The sequence below is a fragment of the Candoia aspera genome, chromosome 5 (genome assembly GCF_035149785.1).
Source record: "Candoia aspera isolate rCanAsp1 chromosome 5, rCanAsp1.hap2, whole genome shotgun sequence".
In the NCBI taxonomy this organism is placed as follows: domain Eukaryota; kingdom Metazoa; phylum Chordata; class Lepidosauria; order Squamata; family Boidae; genus Candoia; species Candoia aspera.
The window spans coordinates 84,318,943-84,340,977 of NC_086157.1; the positions used below are offsets into that span (position 1 = coordinate 84,318,943).

At 37.4% G+C, this 22,035-nt stretch overlaps 1 protein-coding gene across 1 annotated transcript in view; it reads left to right on the top strand.

Annotated features, from left to right (window-relative positions):
• The window catches only part of IMPG2 (interphotoreceptor matrix proteoglycan 2), a 55,648-nt gene extending 34,113 nt beyond the window's left edge, over nt 1–21,535 (top strand). The window contains exons 7-15 of the mRNA XM_063304332.1: nt 6,694–6,758; nt 8,775–9,099; nt 9,925–11,252; nt 12,549–12,768; nt 13,926–14,136; nt 15,040–15,228; nt 16,024–16,222; nt 16,486–16,565; nt 21,173–21,535. Coding sequence (XP_063160402.1) covers nt 6,694–6,758; nt 8,775–9,099; nt 9,925–11,252; nt 12,549–12,768; nt 13,926–14,136; nt 15,040–15,228; nt 16,024–16,222; nt 16,486–16,565; nt 21,173–21,185 — 2,630 coding nt within the window. The 3' untranslated portion in view covers nt 21,186–21,535. The remainder of the gene's footprint in view (nt 1–6,693; nt 6,759–8,774; nt 9,100–9,924; nt 11,253–12,548; nt 12,769–13,925; nt 14,137–15,039; nt 15,229–16,023; nt 16,223–16,485; nt 16,566–21,172) is intronic.
• Nucleotides 21,536–22,035: the final 500 nt, after the last annotated feature.

Consider the following 22,035-nt stretch of genomic DNA (forward strand, 5'->3'; position numbering starts at 1 on the left):
TTACTGAACATCTTCAAAATAACAAATTACATTCCACTGATTTCCCACTATTTATGTATGAGTTGTAGTTGTTAATTTTAATCATCAAACACAACTACCTTAGCTCTTGTTATATTAATTTTCAGATACTATTTGTTGCTTTGTACAATGTACCTAACATTTGTAGCAAACCATTCAGTTCTCAGCCAACAATATGGCATTGCATACTGCATACAGCATGGACACAAAAATGTAAACATGTTCAAGTCACCAGCCAACATGCCTGTAATGTAATCTCAAGCATTCCTTTTATTTTTATCCATTATCCAACCAAAAGGTCGTCACACATCCCTGCTTTACTTCCTTTAAAATTGTCTTACACAGTGCTAAATGATTAGATAAACATTCCATATATCCTCATATCCACATATCCTCATAACATCCATCCTTCATATACTGCTTTTGGAACATTCAGCAATAAAACTTCAATTCCATGTTTATACAATATTCACTGTCATGCAACTGTCACCAACCTATAGATTTCTACTTCTGTGTATACCCTGAACTATTTTGATTATATTACTTCATATTTTCTGACATTTATTTACTTATTTATTGCAACATTTCTATACGGCTCTGCTTTTCACAATTCAGGGCAATATACATACTAAAATAAAGCATCAGATATAGATAATAATGATAAGAGCAGCTATTCTAGAAACCCATTGGAGTTAGATTACTTTCATTGTTTTGTGGAATGAAATCAAGATGGAGCACCCTTTATCTCAGGGTGCAAGGTGTTCCATAACAGAACTGTCACCAAGATGAAATGTCTTTCGACCCCACCTCCTTAACCTCACATGGCAAAGGGATCCAGCAACCACCTTCAGGATGAACACACAAGGATTTTGGTGCTTTAATTCACCACATGATTAGACTACTTCTACTGAAATTTCTTACATCCTTCTCCTTTCTCTAAGTTTTACAGAACTGTAATCTCTCTCCCACACCCCCCCCGTTCCATTCCATTCCATTCATGTCCATTACTGTTTATTCTTCTTGTATTCCAAGTCACAATATTTCATGTGCTGTGTTCCTCATCAGATTGGCATATTCCGTGACACTGACCTCTGCCACCCATCACAGCTTTGGTAAATCAAGGTTTTCACACAATACTTTTAGTTTGATAGAGAAGGTAAAGAGTATTATGAGTACTGGTCAGTTTTGGCACATTTGGGCCAGTATACCACAAGTGCAATCAAAGCCTAGTCTTACCCTAACCACTCTTATGCTATTCTATGCAAGCTAGTATCTGTTGACAATATCTTGCATGCTGACATACTGTTGTCTGCATCCCACCATCTAGGAAGTGTACTGCAGTATGTTGACAGTTATTCAGGATGCATACAGTATCTTGATAAATACAGATGTTTCCTAACATATAAATACTACTCACATAGTAGATGTGCAATTCCAGTAAAATACATATTTGAGTTAAGGAGGCATTGACAAGATTGTTGCAGATGCTGGGAAAGCCTTTAGCCCAGGAGAGGTCAAAAAAGTCACACACCAAGCATTCTATAAAAATAATTTATTTACAGAAAGCAAAAACAAAAACAAAACATTTAAAGGACTTAGCTCTCATTGAGAGCTACCTGGCTTGCTACATGCCGGCAGTGAGAGAAAGAGGAAGAAGTGAAGAACAAGTCCGGGCAGGTCCTCCCCCCAGGCTATTTTGCATGAAGCACGTGAGAGGAGACAATCAAATGCAACCCCTTCACCTGGCCAAATGATTAGGTATAAAAGTAGCTTAATCTGTTAGTAGGGAAACCTTAACACTCCCCTTTTTACACTACAGATTAAGATGCAAACCAATCTTCTCTGACTTTATATGTCTTTCCATTCACATTACCATTATCTCCCCTTTGGTTTAACAGAAAGTTACCATTTTTCTTCCTGTGTTTTTCCAAACCTAGGTAATTGGTCACAACTCCAAGGCTTTTTAATATGAAATGGCTTTTTATGCAGGCTTCAAAATCAAGCCTTTGTTTTTCTGTTGATGTGAATAGCAGCAAATCATCGACATAAATGCACAGATACATACAGCCTTGTTTGTCCTTCTTCATATATACACAGGGATCTGCTTTTCCTTTTTCAAAACCAAAATTCTGCAGTTTTTCATCTACTTTTTGGTTCCAGGATCTAGCAGCTTGTTTTAACTCATAGACTGACTTCTGCAGTTCACAGACTAGATTCTCCCCTTTTTCATAGCCAGGGGGTTGCTGCATGTATAATCTGTGGTCTAAATCACCATAAAGAAATGCAGTTTGAATGTCATAGTGGTTAACTGACATTCCCTTGAGTGCAGCAACTTTTAACAGTAATCTAATTGATTCACCTTTAGTAACTGGTGCAAAAGTCTTGTCAAAGTCTAAATCTTTCGTTTGAGTGAACCCTTTTGCAACCAACCTTGCTTTATATTTTTGGATTTTGCCATCAGCATCCCTTTTCAGTTTGAAAACCCACCTACAACCCAGACAGCGTTCATTGGGAGGTAGATTTACCAGTTTCCATGTTTTATTTTCTTTCAAGGATGCTAATTCCTGTTGCATGGCAGAATGCCAATTTTGTGCAATCTCAGGTGGTAAAGCATTCACTTGTTCTAAAGACTCAGGTTCTGTGAATATGTGAAAAGCCTTTACTGTTTCAGCCTGAAAACGTGATGGAGGAACGCCTTTATTACTCCTCTGAGATCTGCGAGGTAATACAGGGCTTAAATTTTGACTCCTATCACTTTCCTGAGAAGCATCTATCTCATCAGACAGATCTTCAGTTTGCTTTTCTGGTTTAATGTCCTCATCAGGCAAAAGATCACCATCAGCAAGTCCTTGCTGTTCTCTTGTGGTGGTCAGTTCAACTGGAGAGCTAGAATTTAATCTCCCCCAGTTTTGTTCAGCAAAAGAAGCGCTTTTGCTAATTATTAATTTCTCTCCCATTATGAACCTGTAGCTCCTTTGGCTTTGTTCATAGCCACAAAGATGGCTTTCTTTGTTGTGGGGCCTCCTTTCCTTCTCTGTTGTTTTGGGATATGAACCCATGCAGTGCTACCAAACACTCTAAGATGGCTTACCTTTGGTTTCACACCATAAAACAAATGGAATGGAGTGTCCTGAATCATAGAGTTATACAACCTGTTCTGAACATAACAAGCAGTCGATAAAGCTTCTCCCCAGTACTTAAAACATAATCGTGAATCTTTTAACATGCATTCCATCGCATTTTGCAAGGTTCTGCCCTTTCTTTCAGCAACACCATTTTGCTGAGGGGTGTACGGGTTAGAAAGAATTTGTTCTATCCCTTTTTCCACTAGGAACCTTCTGAATTTGTGAGAAAGGTATTCTCCTCCTCTATCACATTGGAGTGCAGATACAGGCCTAGGGAATTTTCCATTTGCCCATGTCACAAAACTTTTAAATTTCTCAAATGCCTCATCTTTATGTTTTAAGATGTAGATAAATGTGTATCTTGAGAAATCATCAATGATGGTCATTGCATACCTTGCTTGTCCAAGACTTGGAGCAAAAGGACCAATAATATCAGAGTGTACAATTTCCAAAGGTCTAGTTGTAACTCTGTCACTGTGCTTACTCACAGGAGCTTTTAGTGTTTTGCATTCTTTGCAAACTACACAATCTAAGTATTTAGCACAGGGTTTTATCTTTAGGTCAGCACACAGCTGTGGCATTTGTGCTATATACTTGTAATTAGCATGACCAAGTCTCCTGTGCATCAGGTGTACACATTGGTCATGATATGGTGTGTTGCCAACTGCAGCCTTGCAGCTTGGCTTCCTTGCATTTTGCACAATGTACAAGGAGTCTTTTAACATACCAGTAGCACACAATTTCCCATTTTTACGTATCTCACAACCATTTTTCTTAAATGTTATGATATACCCTGTTGCAGCCAATTGTGCCACAGATAAAAGGTTTGATTGTAAATTTGGCACATACAACACACCTTTTACAGTTTCTCCTAAGCAGGATAAATACAAGTCACCTTGTCCCATAATTTTGGTGACAGACCCATCAGCCAAAGATACACTTTGTCTTTCAGTTTTAGACAGTGACACAAAAGAGCTTTTACAATTACATAAATGACAACTGGCCCCAGAATCTAACACCCATACATCAGAATTACCCTTCTCAGCAACCTGTGCAATCTGGGTTGTCTGAAGAGCCTTCTTCTGTGTTGCCCTTGTGTTCTTCTGCTCTGTCTTTCTACCCTTGGGTCTCATGGCACAGTCTCTTTGCAAATGTCCAGCTGAACCACAAGTGAAGCATCGCTGGCTTGCTAGTGCTGTGGCCTCAGGTTCCTTTCCCTTCTTTTCCCTCATTTTCTGGTCTTGCAGCTTTCCAGAAGAGATGGGGGGGGAGCTTTCCTCTCTCTTCTCCCATTCAGCGAGTAAGCGCTGTGTAACATATGATGGGGTGAGGTCTGCTTCAGGCATAGCCTCCAGGGTACAAATCAGCGTGTCCCACGTTTCATTCAGTGAGGACAGGAGGATATAGGATTTTGTGAGAGGTGTAAATTCCATTCCTCTCTCCTGCAACTCAACATACAGCTGCTGAATAAAATGCAGGTGCTCAGGAAGGCTTTCTCCTTCTGCAAGGTAGGCTCTGTACAGCTTTTTCGTCAGAGTAACTTTACTCCCTGCTGTTGCCTTTACATATAAGTCTCTCAAAGCGTCCCAAAGTTGCTTTGCAGACTGCATGCCTCGCACGTGGACTAGCTGATTGTCCTCAACTCCCAAGATAATGGTGGCTCTAGCCCGCTCATCCTTTCTCAGCCATTCAGCATTGGGATTTTGGGGGGTTTGCTCACCAATTGGCAGCCAAAGATCCTCTCTGCGAAGATACATTTCCATCTTCAGGGCCCAATTCAAATAGTTGGTCTCTGATAGGCGCTCCAGAGGCATCGCTGAGGGCTGGGAGGCAGCCATGGCTTCTTCCTTCTTTTGCAAGTCACCTCAGCTAGCTTCTTTGTCCTGTAGACCGGCAGTTGCTGGAAAATCTCCAGGTGGCTCCAAAGAAAATCTTCACAGGTCTTTGCTACCTGCCTTTAAATTGTGCATGAGGTGTGGAGTTGATCTCTCTTTTCTCTCTGGGTTTTACTGCGTTGTTTACTGGGCCCATAACCTGTTGCAGATGCTGGGAAAGCCTTTAGCCCAGGAGAGGTCAAAAAAGTCACACACCAAGCATTCTATAAAAATAATTTATTTACAGAAAGCAAAAACAAAAACAAAACATTTAAAGGACTTAGCTCTCATTGAGAGCTACCTGGCTTGCTACATGCCGGCAGTGAGAGAAAGAGGAAGAAGTGAAGAACAAGTCCGGGCAGGTCCTCCCCCCAGGCTATTTTGCATGAAGCACGTGAGAGGAGACAATCAAATGCAACCCCTTCACCTGGCCAAATGATTAGGTATAAAAGTAGCTTAATCTGTTAGTAGGGAAACCTTAACAAAGATGTGATAAACTGTTTCAGAACTGGTTTGAGTGCACCCACACATGCATTTTCCTAGAAACCACTATATGAGCCCAGGAAATGATTCAGTTTCTGCATACAGTAGTATGCACATTCATGCCTACCTTGAAGCACCTTTTTAGCTTATCCAAAGTGTAGCATATCCCTAAAATTCTGGATAAGTTATTTATTTATCTGAAAATGAGCTGTACCTTTGAAATATAGTTAGACTCCAGGTAGCTTACAGAGTTCATGTGTTAAAACAGGATACAAAATCAGAATACAGTGTACAAAATCAGAATACAGTGATTAAAATAGTAACTAAGAAAACAAAGTTAAAACATTATAGAATTGTAAAAATATAAAATCCTCAAAGGCCTTGAGGGTGGAAGCCATCTGCATTCCAGGTCCAAGCCATTCCAGAGAAGGAGGGCTGTTACAAAGAATGCCTGCCATTAGGCCCTCTCATGCTATCCATACTGGGAGATGGGGACCTTAGCAGAAACTCCCTGCCCAAATAGGACAGGCACAAATAATTGGGGAAAGGTGGTCCCTAAGATGCCCTGATTAATACAGTATATTGATAAATATTTGCTCTTCCAGATGATATTAGGTGGATATTTAGAAACCATGTAGATTGGGCATACTACTACAGGCTTCAAATGGATTAAAGATATGTTCTATCATCTATGAAAATATCATAAAAGTTTCATACAAACAATGCTGTAACCACTTTCCTTATCCTTTTTATTTGATTGTTACACTTATTCTTTTTGTTCTTAGCTTATCCTGCCAGAATTTCGTTACCTTTTTGGGTTTGGGCTGAGTTGTTTATGTGCAAAAATTGTGCTTAAGAAATACTGTATATTCTATAGGTTCTAAGGTGGATGTATTACATGTGGAAATTCTAGGGAACGTCCACAAAAAAGACAAATTGTGCATCCAAAATCTGGTGCCTCTATTTGCTCTGATCATAGATATAGTATACCCGGTACACCCTTTGTATTCCTTGTGGAAAGAATTGAGGTATGTACATCTGTTCTAGATTTAGCTCTGTAAATTGTTACTGGCAGTGTTACAGTTTTAAGTTGCATATGGTCCCTTAATGAGTTAGGATTAGGAAATAGGACTGCAAACAATTTAAAAATCAACATGCTTCATAGCTGCTTTCTTTATTATTTTTCTTCATAGTAAAGGAAGTGGTCTTTTCTGTGACTGATGTCCCATCATGGGTTTCTGCTAAGCCTACTGATGATGTAAGTTGATTTTCCTGCATTGCCATGTTTCAGCACAATGTTCCCCAACTGGGTTTTCAACAGAGATATTGGATTACAACACATAATTTCCAAATTCCATATCTCAAGGTTTTGTAAAAATTTGTTCTAGCAGCTCTTTGCATTATGCACATTTACCCAATCATCCAAACTGTTCCAATATAAGATAAAACTCAACAATATTCCAAAGATTCTCGAGTGCTCTTTTTATCTGTACATACTTCATATACTGTAGGTTTTAATTATTTATGGTAGCTTTTAGGTTCATTTCTTTTGCTTATTTATGTGAGACAAATTCAGTGTTAGATTACTGAATTTGCTGTCTTGCTGCCAAAAAGTTTTGGAAAATATTTTGCTTTTTCAGAGTGGTCTTTTAATCTTATTAGTAGAGCTTTTTTATACAAAAATGGCATGTGCAACAATATAAATATGCCAAAGGTATTATATTTCTGTAATATGCTGTTTTGAGAATCTTTGAATAATATCACATGTCATAGCAGCACATCTCTGCATTTAAATAAACAATGAATTGTAATTCTTGGCAGCCATAGGCAAATGGTCCAAACATTTCTATTGAAAAGTAATTATTCCCAGTCTTTGTGGTTATGTATTTTGATATATAATTGTGCACATTTTTTCTAGGTTCACCTATATTACATTACATATTTCCTGTATTTTTGAGTAAAAAACTTATTATTGATGGCCTAATCACTGAACATGTGAGAAGGATTTAAATTTAACATAAAAGCAGATCTTTTGTCTGCTTTATGGGAGTAGGAACCTAATAATATGTCTTAATGCAATTATGCATAAAGAAGCCTTCTCTGTCCAGATTAGTCTCTCCTGACATTGCATTTATGTACAAAAGTAGCCCCTGAGGAGGCTGTTTTGTTTCTTTTGTGTTTTTTTTAATTGATGTATTCAACATGTAGTTTCTCCCCAAAGTAACACAAGCTGCAGGAAGGTGTTAAAAACTGAGCTGGAAGTAGTGTAGCAAAGCAGAGAAGCTATGAAGATAGCAATGTAACAAGAATCAATAAAGAAACAAAGCATGTTTTTTCTTCATCCACTAAAATTTATTAGACCCCTGTTTGTAGGAAATCACCTTTCTTATCAATCCAGATGTGAGTAAGCAGTATAGAAATTGGAGCAAAGTAAATGTAGTAGACCTGTCAATCATGGGATAAGTGTTTGCTTTCTTGCCTATATCTTTGGTGGCTTAGAGGATTTGGGTGTAAGCATATGGTGGAGCCCAGAATAACATCAAAATGACGTTGCATGGGTCATGACATCATCACACAAATGAGGCAAAATGACCCAAGTAGCTACAGTAATTCACATCATTTGCACAGTGACATCAAGATACATATAATATCACTTGACCACCCCTTGCTCCACCTATGAAAACCCAAGGATTTGGGGCTCTAATCAGAACTGCAACTTGGAAGCATTCTTATAATTATTAACTGTCACTTCATTGCTACAACCAGTGGGTTATGCAGGATTCAGGGAATAGAGAATGGCCTTGAAGGACAGGAGGAACAGCCGCTACTAAGGCAATAGTCAGATAAGCAGGCCTTGAGCCCAGGCAAGAAACTAATTTGAGAAAACATCTCAGACAAGCCCTCCCTAGTTCAAACAAAGATAAAGTGAGGGAAAGACAAGCACATTCAGACTTGCAAGATTCTGTTACTATTGCTGTTACAATAAAAGTAGTCCTGATCTATATGGCACTGGTTTCTTAGTCTGGTCTACCTTGTAGGACTGACACATTAGTATGGCACTGCTTTTGTCATTTTCCCCCCCACCCACTACCCCTACAGATGCCTCTGATGGCAACATATTTAACCTATTACAACCTATGACATATTTAATGTTCTCATTTGCACATAGGTTTGTTGTAAGTTGTACAAATGATGTGATATGGGAGTGAGCTATAAGGTAATTCGAGGCATTACCATTATCACTGTTTGTAACCATTATGCACCTATATTTTAGGATCATGCCATAGTATCTGAGTGGCCTTCTGCTGATGAGTCAACCCCAGGCAACATCTTGCCGTTTGACTTGCCTGGTCCAGATTTCATCTTTGATAGTGACAATAATGTGTGGTTAAGACCAGATGGCTTTCTGAACCCTGAAAGTATCTTCAATTCACTATCAAAAATTACTCTCCATTCAAAAACTGATATCAGCATTTCCCCAGAAGATTTGCTTTTTACAGATGAAAAACAGAAAATACATTCTGGCACACCACAATTCTTTGAAACTGATTACCATGTGGACTTGGAAAGCCTTTCTAATTTGTCTTTGTTAGAAGATGGTAAGTTATTTTGACTTGTTTCTAGAAATTATAAGTCTTATATTATAATTACAAATTATAAGTCTTAGGATAATATATTTTCAGACGTGTTTACAGACTGAGCATTTTTGCCAGAGCTCTTGATTGGCTACTTCAAAATTTCTCCTCAAGAGTTAACTCAAATGACAGCCTTTCACAATCAGACAGCCATTGTTGGATGTTGGCACCATGGTGGAAAATATTATTTTAATTTCATTAACAGAGGAGCCACATTTATAATAGCAGTCTTATTCTTGTGCAGAAATGTAGTATTTCCTCTTAATTGTTCCATAAACCCATAGGTTGCATCAGTTGCCAGTTTGTTTCTTAGCTATATTAAAATTAATGATTTACCATTAATTTGATTTGCCATTCTTTAGGCATATATTTTTACTTTTGCTCTTTTATTATTGTAATTTCAATGTTTTTGTATTGCACTCCACGGTCTATGTTATGTCAATGCTTTGTTAATGATTGCTGCTTTTAGAATTACTGATTGATATATATGTATATTTTATTTTTTATTTTCAAAATCAAATTAGAAGCATGTTTTAAATGAAAGGGATATACACTTTTTAAATTCTTGTATAGATTATCCCATTAGTTTGGTTTTAATGTAACAGTATTACAGATTTGGAACAAAGAGGAGAATTACCTATCTTTCTGTCATTGATGCAAGAGTGAATATGTCCTAAAGAGAATACTGTATTTGCTGAGCAGCAAATAATAATCTTGGGTCTTTAAGAAATAAAATCCAATAAGCTGCATTTACAAAAACTTCTTAACTGTGCACTTTTTTTTTTAAAGGACTTGAAAATCAGAAAGAGTTGGAAGGTTTGTTTGTGCCTTCAACTGCTCTCCCTCACATTGTGCCAAAAGAAATTCTACCCCCAAGTGATTCTGCGATTTCTCTGAGTCTTACATCACCATCAGCTTCTGTTTTAGCAATAGAGCCTAACACCGAGGAAGTATTACCTACAAGCTTTATAAAAGAGGAAAATCAGCAGTCTTCTATATATAATGAAAAAGATAATATTGATTACTATGGTTCTGGTTCAGGACAACAGCCACAAACCAATTTATGGACCTGGTTTAAAACTGAGGGATCTGATATGCATGACTATAAGGAAACAACTGTTATACTGGATTCTCCAAAGGATTATATAACTCAGGATATACTAAATGCAACCATGTCCCAGTCACCCCTTGACACAGAAGACACCTCAGATGAAAGAGTTGTGACATCTACTGAAATGTATAGCATAACACAACTGGAGAATTCCAGTGAAGATAATGAAATCATTTCTGAAATAACAGAAATCTATGACCAAATATTAACACACCAGTCATCAACAAATCAACCACATATGGCCATTACAATAAAAAAAACCCAAAGTAGTGCTCCAAGAACTGGAGGATTATTTTTACCAGCATATTCTACTGCAGAAAGCCCAGTGATAAGTAACTTTATGAGGGAAAAATATATTCCTGATTCCACAGTACAAGAAGCCTTTGGATCAGTTGCTCATAAACCTGTTATTACTCCATCTACTGCTGTTATTTATCATTCTGCAGATGAAATCACAGATCTAGTAGCATCATCTAGTTTGGAAGATTCAACAACAGTTACTTATTTAAAAGAAGTGTCAACTGATCCCAATGATTTCCTTGGAAAATTCCGTGCCACCCACACTGTTAATTTTCCACATAGTGGCTTTGACAGTGATACAACTATAACAGAATATTCAGCCAGTTCTTTCTCTGACATGCCTATCACACAGACAGCTATCCTTCAATCTACAGTTATCTTCCCTGAATTGGAAAAAGATCTGGTCACAAAAGAACTCAAAGTTACAGTTCAAGACTATGAAGGCACGACATACTATTCCCATGAAATGAACCAGGAAGAAGGAAGTATGATTGACAGTCATGTAGAGCTACCAACCCATGCCCATTCTACTGAAGTGGTTGGGGTATCGGGGATTATTCATCATAATCCCAACAATGTGACTATCCCTGCACGTGCTTTAGTTGTATTCTTTAGCCTTCGAGTTACTAACATGATTTTTTCGGAGGATTTGTTTAACAAAAATTCCCCTGAATATAAAGCCCTGGAGCAAAGATTTTTAGAACTGGTAAGAAATATTTTATTTTTTTCCCCAGTTGCTATTATTTTAGCATGTGTTACCAACAGAGGGGCATAGCATGATCCTGTTTTTGTAGGACAGTTTGTAAGACAGTAACATTTAACATAATTATGTGCTGTGGCTAATTTGCATTTAACCTGCTATGCTCATTTCAGTTCTTTAATTCATAGATGAAGAGTTATCAAGTAAAAGGAAAAATTGCAAACAATCAGATTTACCTTCTTCATGTCCAAGTTAATATTATGTTTTGTCTATAGCTATTCAATGAACAACCATTAACTGAAATTGTTACAAAACATATTCCTGTCTTTAATTGTTGAATTGGCTAACTTAGGATTTAAAATATCAAGCTTTGGAAGACATAGTGATTAATATGTCCAATGTACTTTATTGTTTACTATCAACATACATTGCCCATCATGTGTATTGTGTAATAACAATTCTGTACCCCCAATTGGTAGAGAAGGTCAATAGGTAAAAGGAAAAGTTTATTCAACAAAGATAATTGGATCTGTCCCATAGAAGCAGATATTAGCACTGGGGGGCGGGTTACAGAATGTATAAACATGCATAGCACAGTGTGTTTATTTTTTATTGCTTTAATGTATGCTGTAGCCTTATATGGTTAAACTTTACTTTTTTTTGCAGATACAAAGGCATTTAAGTTTCCTATTTGGTCTTTTACAATAAAATAAATTCAGATAAGACAAAAATTATGATATTTTGTTCCCTGTGTGGTCACTGCCCCATCCTAGAATATCCTGGCACACATACTAATTTATTACCTTGGTTTTCTTATATGTAATCTGTCTTGTTTAGTGATAATGCAGAAGTACCTTTTATTTGTCCCTAAACCTGGCACTAATAAAAATTAATGCATATACACAAATATACATTTACTCTTTAAGGTTAAAATGGCTTTTTATATGTATGGAACAGTTATTGAGACTTATTATTTTAAAATGACAAATAACCAAGAATATGCACACACATGTTATCCTGTAGATCTCATGGATCAATCATCACATTGTATTAAGCCATGGTTTGCTGGTTTGTTGAACAAGTCAAAGTAGCCTATTTCACATCTAAATCATAAAATCATAAAATAAATCATAAAATAATTTATAAAATACAATTAGTATAAACTAAGATCATACATCATGCTAAGCCAAACCCAATAAGTTCCATTATAGCTTAGGGCAATGGGTTAACACAGAATGGATGGGTAGATATATGGATTATATGCAATAATTTCATTTATTTATTGTTTTTCTTGCATTATAGCTGGTTCCTTATTTGCAATCAAATCTAACTGGCTTCCAGAATCTGGAAATTCTGAACTTCAGGAATGGTAGTATTGTGGTTAACAGCCGAATGAAATTTGCACGGCCTGTGCCTCGCAATGTCACTAATTCTGTGTACATGATTCTGGAAGACTTTTGCAACACTGCCTACGAAACTATGAACTTGGCTATTGATAAGTACTCTCTTGATGTAGAATCAGGTATTATAAGAATTTTTGTTTGTTCCATTAGCTGAGAGACTAAGGCCTTATTTTCAGTGAGGCAGAAGACTTGCCAAACAGCCTATACTATTTAAGACTGCAAGGACAACAAACAGGATTCAGACAACTGAATGCTATCAAATCCCTTCCCATCTCACTCTATCTGAATCCAATTATCTCTCCATAAATGGACATTGGGGCATTATTCTAATTTAGTTTTTTTTCCCCAGACATTTCTCTGTTGCAGGGCCTCTTTTATCTTCAACTGCAATTCAGTATGCCCAAGCACATGTTTACTTTCTCAGTGAGAATTAGGCCAATTAGTTTCTATGATAATGATATCCCCATTTACGTAGTGTTTCCTGCATTCAAGATTCTTCTTATAATTCAGCATACTGTAGTTAATCTTAAACAACAATTATTTAATAAATTCACAAATAACTTGGGATTTAACATGGAATTTCCCCAGTCACAATTTTTATTTCAAATTTTTCATAGGCTTCAGACTTCCCATGATAGAAAGTAAGATCATCACAACAGATAAATGCTGTTGTCCAAATTTTAAACTGTTCTGTTTAACAAGAATAAATAATGGCTTGATATACAGAACTAGGGTAGCAATGTTACTTTATATTGGTTCTAGTTAAGACATGGTATGAGTTTCCTTGGTCCCTTTTGTGAGGAAACATTTAACAAGGGCAAATAACTTTGATTACTGGGTGCTGCATCAAGGACAGGAGAGTCCACTTCTATATACTTGGTGCATGGTAGATTCAGTCACAAAGGTGACTGCTTTGTGGGCTTCCTAGATGCATCTGATGGTCCCCCATAGGAGACGGAAGGCTGGCTGAATGGGCCTATGCCTCACACAGCAAGTTTGTTCTCATGTCCCCCATAGCAAACAAGCTTTTAATGTGCTAGTTCCCTTGAGTTAACTATATTTTTAAACATTGATTTTTAATTTAAAAATAATAAATTTCTTAATTCCATTCTCACTTTGCATCAAGTTGTTTACTCCAAAATAGAACAGTGTAACATAAATATACTGTATGTATGTATGGAGTATATATCTTTATTTTAAAAAAATCATTTTTATAGGGAAGGTTGCACACTCTTCTGCTATTCCCTATGCATTCATTTTTTCTCATCCTTTTCAGGAGTCCAGGCTGACCCTTGCAAGTTCCAGGCATGCAATGAGTTTTCTGAATGCTTGGTGAACCAGTGGAGTGGAGAGGCTGAGTGTGTTTGTTATCCTGGTTATCTAAGTGTTGATGGAATGCCATGTAATAGCATTTGTCTTCTGCAAACTAATTTTTGTCAGAATGATGGCAAATGTGATATAATCCCAGGCCAAGGAGCAATATGTAGGTGAGTGAATAGTTGTCTAATTGGCTTGCAAATGCATGAAGTCACAGCCATTATATTATTGACACATTCATATCTGTGTTTGTGTACAAGCAAAATAAGAGGTAGCACAATGGTTATGGTTTTGGACTAGGACCAGGGAAATCCTACACTCAAGTTCCATCTGAGTCCTGGAATTTTTCATTATGACTTTGAGCTACTTATTCTCAGCTCAACCTACCTCACAAGGTTGTTGCTGTGTGGAAAAAATGGAAAAGGGAGTGCATGTATGCTGCATTGAGGTCCTGGAGGTGAGGTGAGGTGAGGTGAGGTGAGGTAATGTAATGTAATGTAATGTAATGTAATGTAATGTAATGTAATGTAATGTAAATTACCATAGTTCCTGAAATATTACATTCAATTATACAGAACAGTGGAATTCCATATATTTTGGGCTGTATTTAGCAATGCCTTTCATGCATGGTGTTAGATCCTTTCATGCCTATTATTATTATTATTATTATTATTATTATTATTATTATTATTATTATTATTGTTTTAGTGTTTTGGAGTCAGTTTGACTCTTGGAGACTGCCTGGACTAGTCCCTGAAGTTTTCTTGGCAAAGTTTTTTGGTGACTGGGCCAAGGTCACCCGTCTGGCTTTGTGCCTAAGGCGGGACTAGCACTCATAGTCTCCCAGTTTCTAGCCTGACGCCTTAACCACTACCACCAATTTGAGAACCACCAAACTGGCTCTCATATAATTTAGTTATGACCAATTGCATAATATATATGCAGCTGATCAGTTGTTATCTTGCATTAGCTAAGAGTAGCATTTGTTGTTCTGTCATTTCAGATGACAGTAGAATAACTAATTCATAACTGTTTTTCTTTTTCACTTTCCTGTTGGCATGGATGACTGATAGATGCCGTGTAGGTGATAACTGGTGGTATAGAGGAGAGCGCTGTGAAGAGTATGTCTCAGAGCCCCTTGTTGTGGGAATTGCAATAGCTTTAGTAGCTGTCTTCCTTCTTGTAGCCTCTACTGTAACTTTCTTCCTGGCCAGAACTCTTCGAGATCAGAACACAAAAAGTGAAATTGAGGACTCCTTCATGTAAGTATCAGTTGGAGGTTATTGCATGTAATTCATTCACTAGTGCTGAAGAGAGGACAGGCAAGCATATAGTACAGTGCATGGAGCACAGCCATATACTGCATAAATTCCCAGACCAGTGGCTTTTTAAAATTGGATTTCACTGTTCCTCTAGATAAAATTACATATTAATAAAAGCCTAAAGATAAGTTGGTTGATAAGTAGAGGATTCATAAATGAAGGAGAAGACCTATGTAAGTCTTACTGTTGGGCAGCTTTATGGATCTCCAGTAAGAGTTCATCTTTGTTCATAACTGCTGGAAAAGCCTGAAAGTCTCCAACAATATTGGAGGCACTATTTTACTCATAACATATTTTCTGCTTTGTTATGGAGTTCTAGTCTGTAGAACCCTCTCCAGCACAGATATTGCTTATCCTGCACTTTATTCCTCAGAATGTCAGATAACTTCTTTCAGGTGGTGTTTTAAAAAGGCTGAGGAAATGTGCACTGAAGCCCTGTCCCTCACCCTCCAGTCTTTCAGTGCTGATGGGACAAGTCTATAGAAATAGTCATCAAGTGAATTCAACTACAGCTCTCCATGGGAATTTATTTATGGAATGGGAATGTTGCTCATCCAAATGCAGCTATACTTTGTCTTCAGACTTTCCCAGTCAACATGTGGAGATTGGGCTTGAAGGGACAGCACTATGCATTCCTGTTTCTGGATGCCTGAGAACAGCTATTGTCTACTCAGTTTGGGGAAATATTTTACAAACAGTGGAGTCTGACATTTGTTCAGTTTGTTTTCTTTCTAGGCAAGGAGACAGCCTTTCATCCATTGAATATGCAGTGAAATACAACCCAATGTATGAGAGTGATACCACTGGATACAGCCACTATTATCGGAGCTATCCACAGCTAACTTCATATAGTCCCACAAGCAATGAGACATCCACTGAATATAGCAGTGAAGAGATCAGACACATTTATGATAACAGAGAATTAAGTAAGGAGGTATGTAATTCCTTACTAACTTCTATTTATTTCATTTTTCACATTGCTGTATCCCAAGGATTTGGTAATCCTAATTCTGTAGACTTTTTCAGGTCAAAACGTGGGATTCACATTTGATGAAACCATTTTAAAAGGACATCATATAGTATTTTCTGTTTTGTTGTTTTACACTGAAATTGGAACAGAACATTCTTACTTCAAACTATTGTGCTTTATTTAGGATTATTGTGTACTTGCTATGATTTTTCCCCCTACTTTTATAGGAGATTCAGGACAGAATAAGGATTATAGAACTTTATGCCAAGGATCATCAGTTTGTGGAGTTTGTAAAACGGCATCAGATGTGAGTTATGTATTTTCCTCCATAGATTTTCTTTATTTGAACCTGTTTATTATGCATCACGATTGACTCAGAAGAAAGCATGTAAGAATGTAATGTTATTTTGTTACGTAGTAACATGAATACCATTCTACTTGAATTTTGTTTGGCTACTCCATAAACAGCTAAAACAACGTATTATATTATACTTACTGTCTGCTGGACTACTGTACATGCTGTACATTGTGGCCTTTTGATGGTTTAAATTTATATTATGTTTCTAGTTTTTGTTTCATTTAATTTCTATGTTACCTAGAGGACTAAATAGAAGTTGTCTGAAGCATTTAGGAAAGGGCAGATAAATACTAAGTTATATAAATTAATAGCAATTTAATAAAGACAAACTGACATTTTTAATAAAGTGAGAGCCAAAAAAACATAAAAACTGACACAAATAAGGAGTGGAAGGAAGGAAGGAAGGAAGGAAGGAAGGAAGGAAGGAAGGGCAAAAAAAAGAGAATAAAACGAAATAGAAAGAAGAATCTTCCAATTTCCTCTGCAGCAAATATAAATACAATTACAAAATCAACTCTTATTCTATGATTACAAAAAACAACAACTCACTTTTTAAATTATCCATCAGAGCCACAAATCATAAGTGAATTTTGTTCAGTTTCATGCAAGAAGTCTGTAAGTGGTTTTCAGTCAACCATAAACATAGATATTGTTTTTTTCTCTAATCAAAAAAGTTAATTTGGCCATCTTCGCAAGTTCTATCATCTTCACCAGTGATCCCACCAATAGATCTCAACCCCATTAACCCAGGCCTGGGAACAGAACTAAGTCTTAAGGGCTTTCTGGAACCCCAAGAGAGTGGGCACCATCCATATCTCTGGAGGGGGGATGCAGTTCCAGAGAGCAGAGGCCATGACAAGAAGGCACACTTCCTTGGTCCTACAAGATGGCAGCCTTTAATTGAAGGGACCTGGAGTGTACCCACTCTGCCCTAACGTACCAGGTGGCCAGAAACAATTGGAGATAGGTAGTCCTCAGATAATGAGATATTATGCCATTTAGGGCTTTATAGGTGGCAACCAGTTCCTTGAATTGTACCCAGAAGCCTACTGGCAACCAGTGTAGCTTGCTTAGTAGTGGTGACAAAAAGGCATACCATGGAGCATCCCGTACTGCTTATGCCACTGCATTTTGTACCGACTGTAGCTTCCAGATGGTCTTCAAAGGCGGCCCCATGTAGAGTGCCTCACAATACTCCATCATTCAAACAGAATGATTAAAAAGATGGAAATTTCAAGTAAATCATGAAGGGTGACCATCTGAAGGGTCTCTTGGTCAAGGAGGGTGGTACACCAGCAGCAATCCCAACTGTTCTCAAAGGCCAACTTAAGCTCTCACCCCTGGGTATCTGTGGAGCCCTCAACAACTCACAGATGATAATAGCCACCCCTCAATACTACACCTCAAACAGAATGATTAAAAAGATGGAAATTTCAAGTAAATCATCTTCATAATTGGATAGAACCGCTTGAGCAGTTGCCTGGAGGTTCGGAGATGGTTTGGAAGAGGAGTGGATGGCTTGGAGATGTTTAAGCGGACTGTGCACTGGTTTGGCCAGAACTAAAGATTATATGGAAAAATGGGTGTTTCTCCCTGAGGGCAAGGATATTTTCTGTGAATGTGGCAATATTCAAACAAAGGTCGGCGGTTCGAAACCGCGCGGCGGGGTGAGCTCCCGTTGCTAGTCCCAGCTCCTGCTCACCTAGCAGTTCGAAAACATGCAAATGTGAGTAGATCAATAGGTACCGCTTCGGCGGGAAGGTAACGGCGTTCCGTGTCGTCATGCCGGCCACATGACTCGGAAGTGTCTACGGACAATGCCGGCTCTTCGGCTTAGAAACGGAGATGAGCACCGCCCCCTAGAGTCGGACACGACTGGACTTTACGTCAAGGGAAACCTTTACCTTTACCTACCCATCTTTTACAGTGCCCTTTGGGACCGACATGCACACAGAGTGACTTACTGGTCGGAAACACCTCTGCCATCAATGTGGCCCGGCATTGGGCTAGAGTTATATATATTTTATATTTTTATTAAATGTTTTCAACTTTTGAACTTTTAATTAATATTTTCCCCCTTTCTATTTTCTGCACTTCTGAAATGAAACAAGATGAGATAGCCACCCCACCCTCCCTCCCCTGGGGACTTTGCTGATGCAAAACCTGAAACCCAGGTGGGTTTTTTTGAAAAGGTGAATCTTCCCCAGGACCCCTCAGATCTCAGTTACGCACACCAGGTCGGCACCCTCATCCATAATTAGATCATGGCCAGATTTATTACACATCGACTTTGTGTTCAGAACCAGCAGCTGGAGCCCAGGGCCACCAAGGATCAATTGAACTAGTCCCGAGGGTAAATATTGAGTGCAAGATGTCAGGATCACTTTCCAAGAACATTGCTGGCATCTCTGAGTGCAGGCTGCCCTCAGGTTTCCTACCATATCTACTCCTGCCCATCAGTGTACCAATAATTCCTCCTGCCCTCATGTATCCCTCCAGGGTGGTTCTCCTCTGGATTCTCCTGTCCCAGGCCCACTTGTCCATATATCCAAACCCCCTAGCACCCAACCTATCCCTACCAGACAACCACACAAAAATGAATCATACAATAAACATCCAGCTTTCACCCGCACACCCCCCCCACTGCTTGAGGCTAAATAGGTATTAAACAGCCAATTAAGACTGTTCAGTTTGCTTGTTTACAACTAGTAGTTTTCCCCTTAAAATAGGATTTGAAAGCCATCAAAAACATATCCTATAAATTACTCCTCCAGCAAGGTGATGAATAAATAACATGCAGTCAATAATCAAAACATGATGCATACTATTGTGAGCACTGGAAATTGTACACAGGTCATTCCATTGGTTGTTTCAAGGGCCAGTAGCCAACTATTTGGTATCTTTGATCGAAATTCATTGAAATAAATTCTGATTATTTTACTATATATTATTGAACTATTCTACAGGCTCTGATCTATTTTTTGATTCACTCAAAATTAGTTCTCTTATTAAATTGAGAAATATTAAAATGCAGCATCTTGCAAAAATAATACTAATTGCCCATTCAAAGTGGAGTTACCAAATGATTGAGAAACTCAGTAAATGAAAACCTTTATGATCTCAATTGATTCATCCAGTAAGTCAAACTGATGAAATGGAAGCTGTGCTGCATTTATCTTTAGCAAAATGCATCTGCAAAGTTCATGGTGATATGTTTGGTATTTTAAATATTCATTGTGGAAAATATTTTCAGCTTTACTTACAAGTATTTCTTGAAATAAGAGTTAAGACATGAATGTTATATAACCAACCAAAGGATGTTTTCTTCTGCTACCAAATTTCAATACAATGATTCACAGCAGGCTTCATTTATCCTGATACTTTATCCCAGCATGTGCTTTTATGCCAAAGCTATATAACATTAAAATAATTTCCAGGGGAATAGCCATGTTAGTTTGTTTCAATAGAAAAACAACCGGAACATTAGAGCATTTTAAAGGCAAACAGCATAGGCATCACTTGCTAATCACAATAGTGTTAAAATAACAAAGCTTCTGTTGTGACACAGTGCTGCCCTTTTCTGCTTTCACTGTGACTTTATAGACAAATGTAGGAGTTCATATTCTCTCATCAGGATGCGTGTTTTGTCACTGGCCAGTCTCCAGTTTGTGATGTTGTCACATTTTCAATATAATTGCTGATTTCTTTTCTGTATAATTTTGCAATTGTTAGGCCACATTACATTTTCTTTTGCACTCCCTTCACCTTTTATTTATGTTTAGTCTTTTTTCTTCCCAATATTTTTGTAGGTTTTTTTTTTCAGTTTTAGTATTCTGTGATTTAGTTAACTATGCAGAATGTGCGGTTTTTATGTTTTTTTAAAGTCTGTCTGTAATTGGCTTTGTGTTCTCATTTTAAATACACTAATCCTTGCCAGTTCATGATGCCTTCTCATTCTCAGTGTTTTGTCAGTTGCTTATTTGTGAAATTTGGAACTGTTTTCATTCCATATTCTTTTTTTTTTTTTCACTTCTTGCATTTTTAAATTTAGGCTTAATTTTTGGGGGTTGCATTCCCTTATTAATTTTTCTTTCAGGGCAAGAATCATACAGCACTTACTCTGTAATTATGAATTTGTGTGCAACATAGATTAGTATATTTCACTTTGCTAGACTGTATCAATTTGTTTATCATTCATTTAATGTTGTCTTGTGTATTTACCCTTAAATGATTTACATTATTTCTTTTTTAAGCTGTGGGGTACCCTATTCCCATATCCCTTTCTGTATTTTCTTTGTACATAATTCTCGCTGGTTTAAATTATTTAATATATATTGTACCTATGTTCTATTCATCCCTGTAATACAGTATGTTTAATGTATTGTATGTTAATGATTTATATTTCAGTACTCTGACAAAAGATATATCCCTCAACACATATTGGGATTCAGTTATAATAAAGTTTCTTTTTACCAAATTTCCTCCTTTTCCTTCTTTTGATCATGATATGCAACTTTTGCCAAGGATTTGAACAGTTGATGCTTTATTTCTTTCAGGTCATTGCTTTAAAAACTGGATCCAGTACAATGGTCATGGGAGATAAATCTGAACAGTGTTGCGACAGGGATGGCACAGACATGGTTGCAAAGTTTCTTTTAGTGTTTTCAATGAAGTGTATGGATCTTAATTATTATTGGATTGATCCCATTGTCCTTAATTATTGCTGAATGGAGAAATGTAGGAAAGGCTATTCGTAACTGGATTTCAGAGTGCAAGATAAAAAGATTTTAAAAGTCAATTTCACTAACTTGGGGCAGATTTTAATTGAATGTAAATGTATTGCTCTGCCACTATTTTATTTCTTTGGTGAATGCTTCCCCCCTTTTGGGGTGGTGGTGGTGATGTATAAATAAAATAAGAACTGCTATCAGACAATCCTTGGACTGTTAATAGAGATAAATGCTAGGTTGAAAAAAATGTATAGATTTAAAAAAAGAAAAAAACTTGGTTCAATAATATGCTAAATTAAACCTTAATTTTATTTTATTTATTTATTTATTTGATTTCTATAGCCGCCCATCTCAGCGAGTGACTCTGGGTGGCTTACAACAATAAAACCATAAAACAATTAAAACAATTACAATTAAAACAGATAAAATATAAAATAAATACAGAATAAATATACATGGCTACCAAGCGAGCAATGCATGAATGTTAATACAGCCAAGAGACGGGACCATCCACATGTTTGAGGCCCCAGGCCCGGGCACAAAGCCAGGTCTTCACGGCCTTATGAAAGGCCAGCAGGGTCAGGGACATCCTAATTTCTGGAGGGAGGATGTTCCAGAGAGCAGGTGCTATGGAAGAGAAGGCACGCCTTCTAGTTCCCGCCAACCAACACTCCCTGGCTGACGGGACC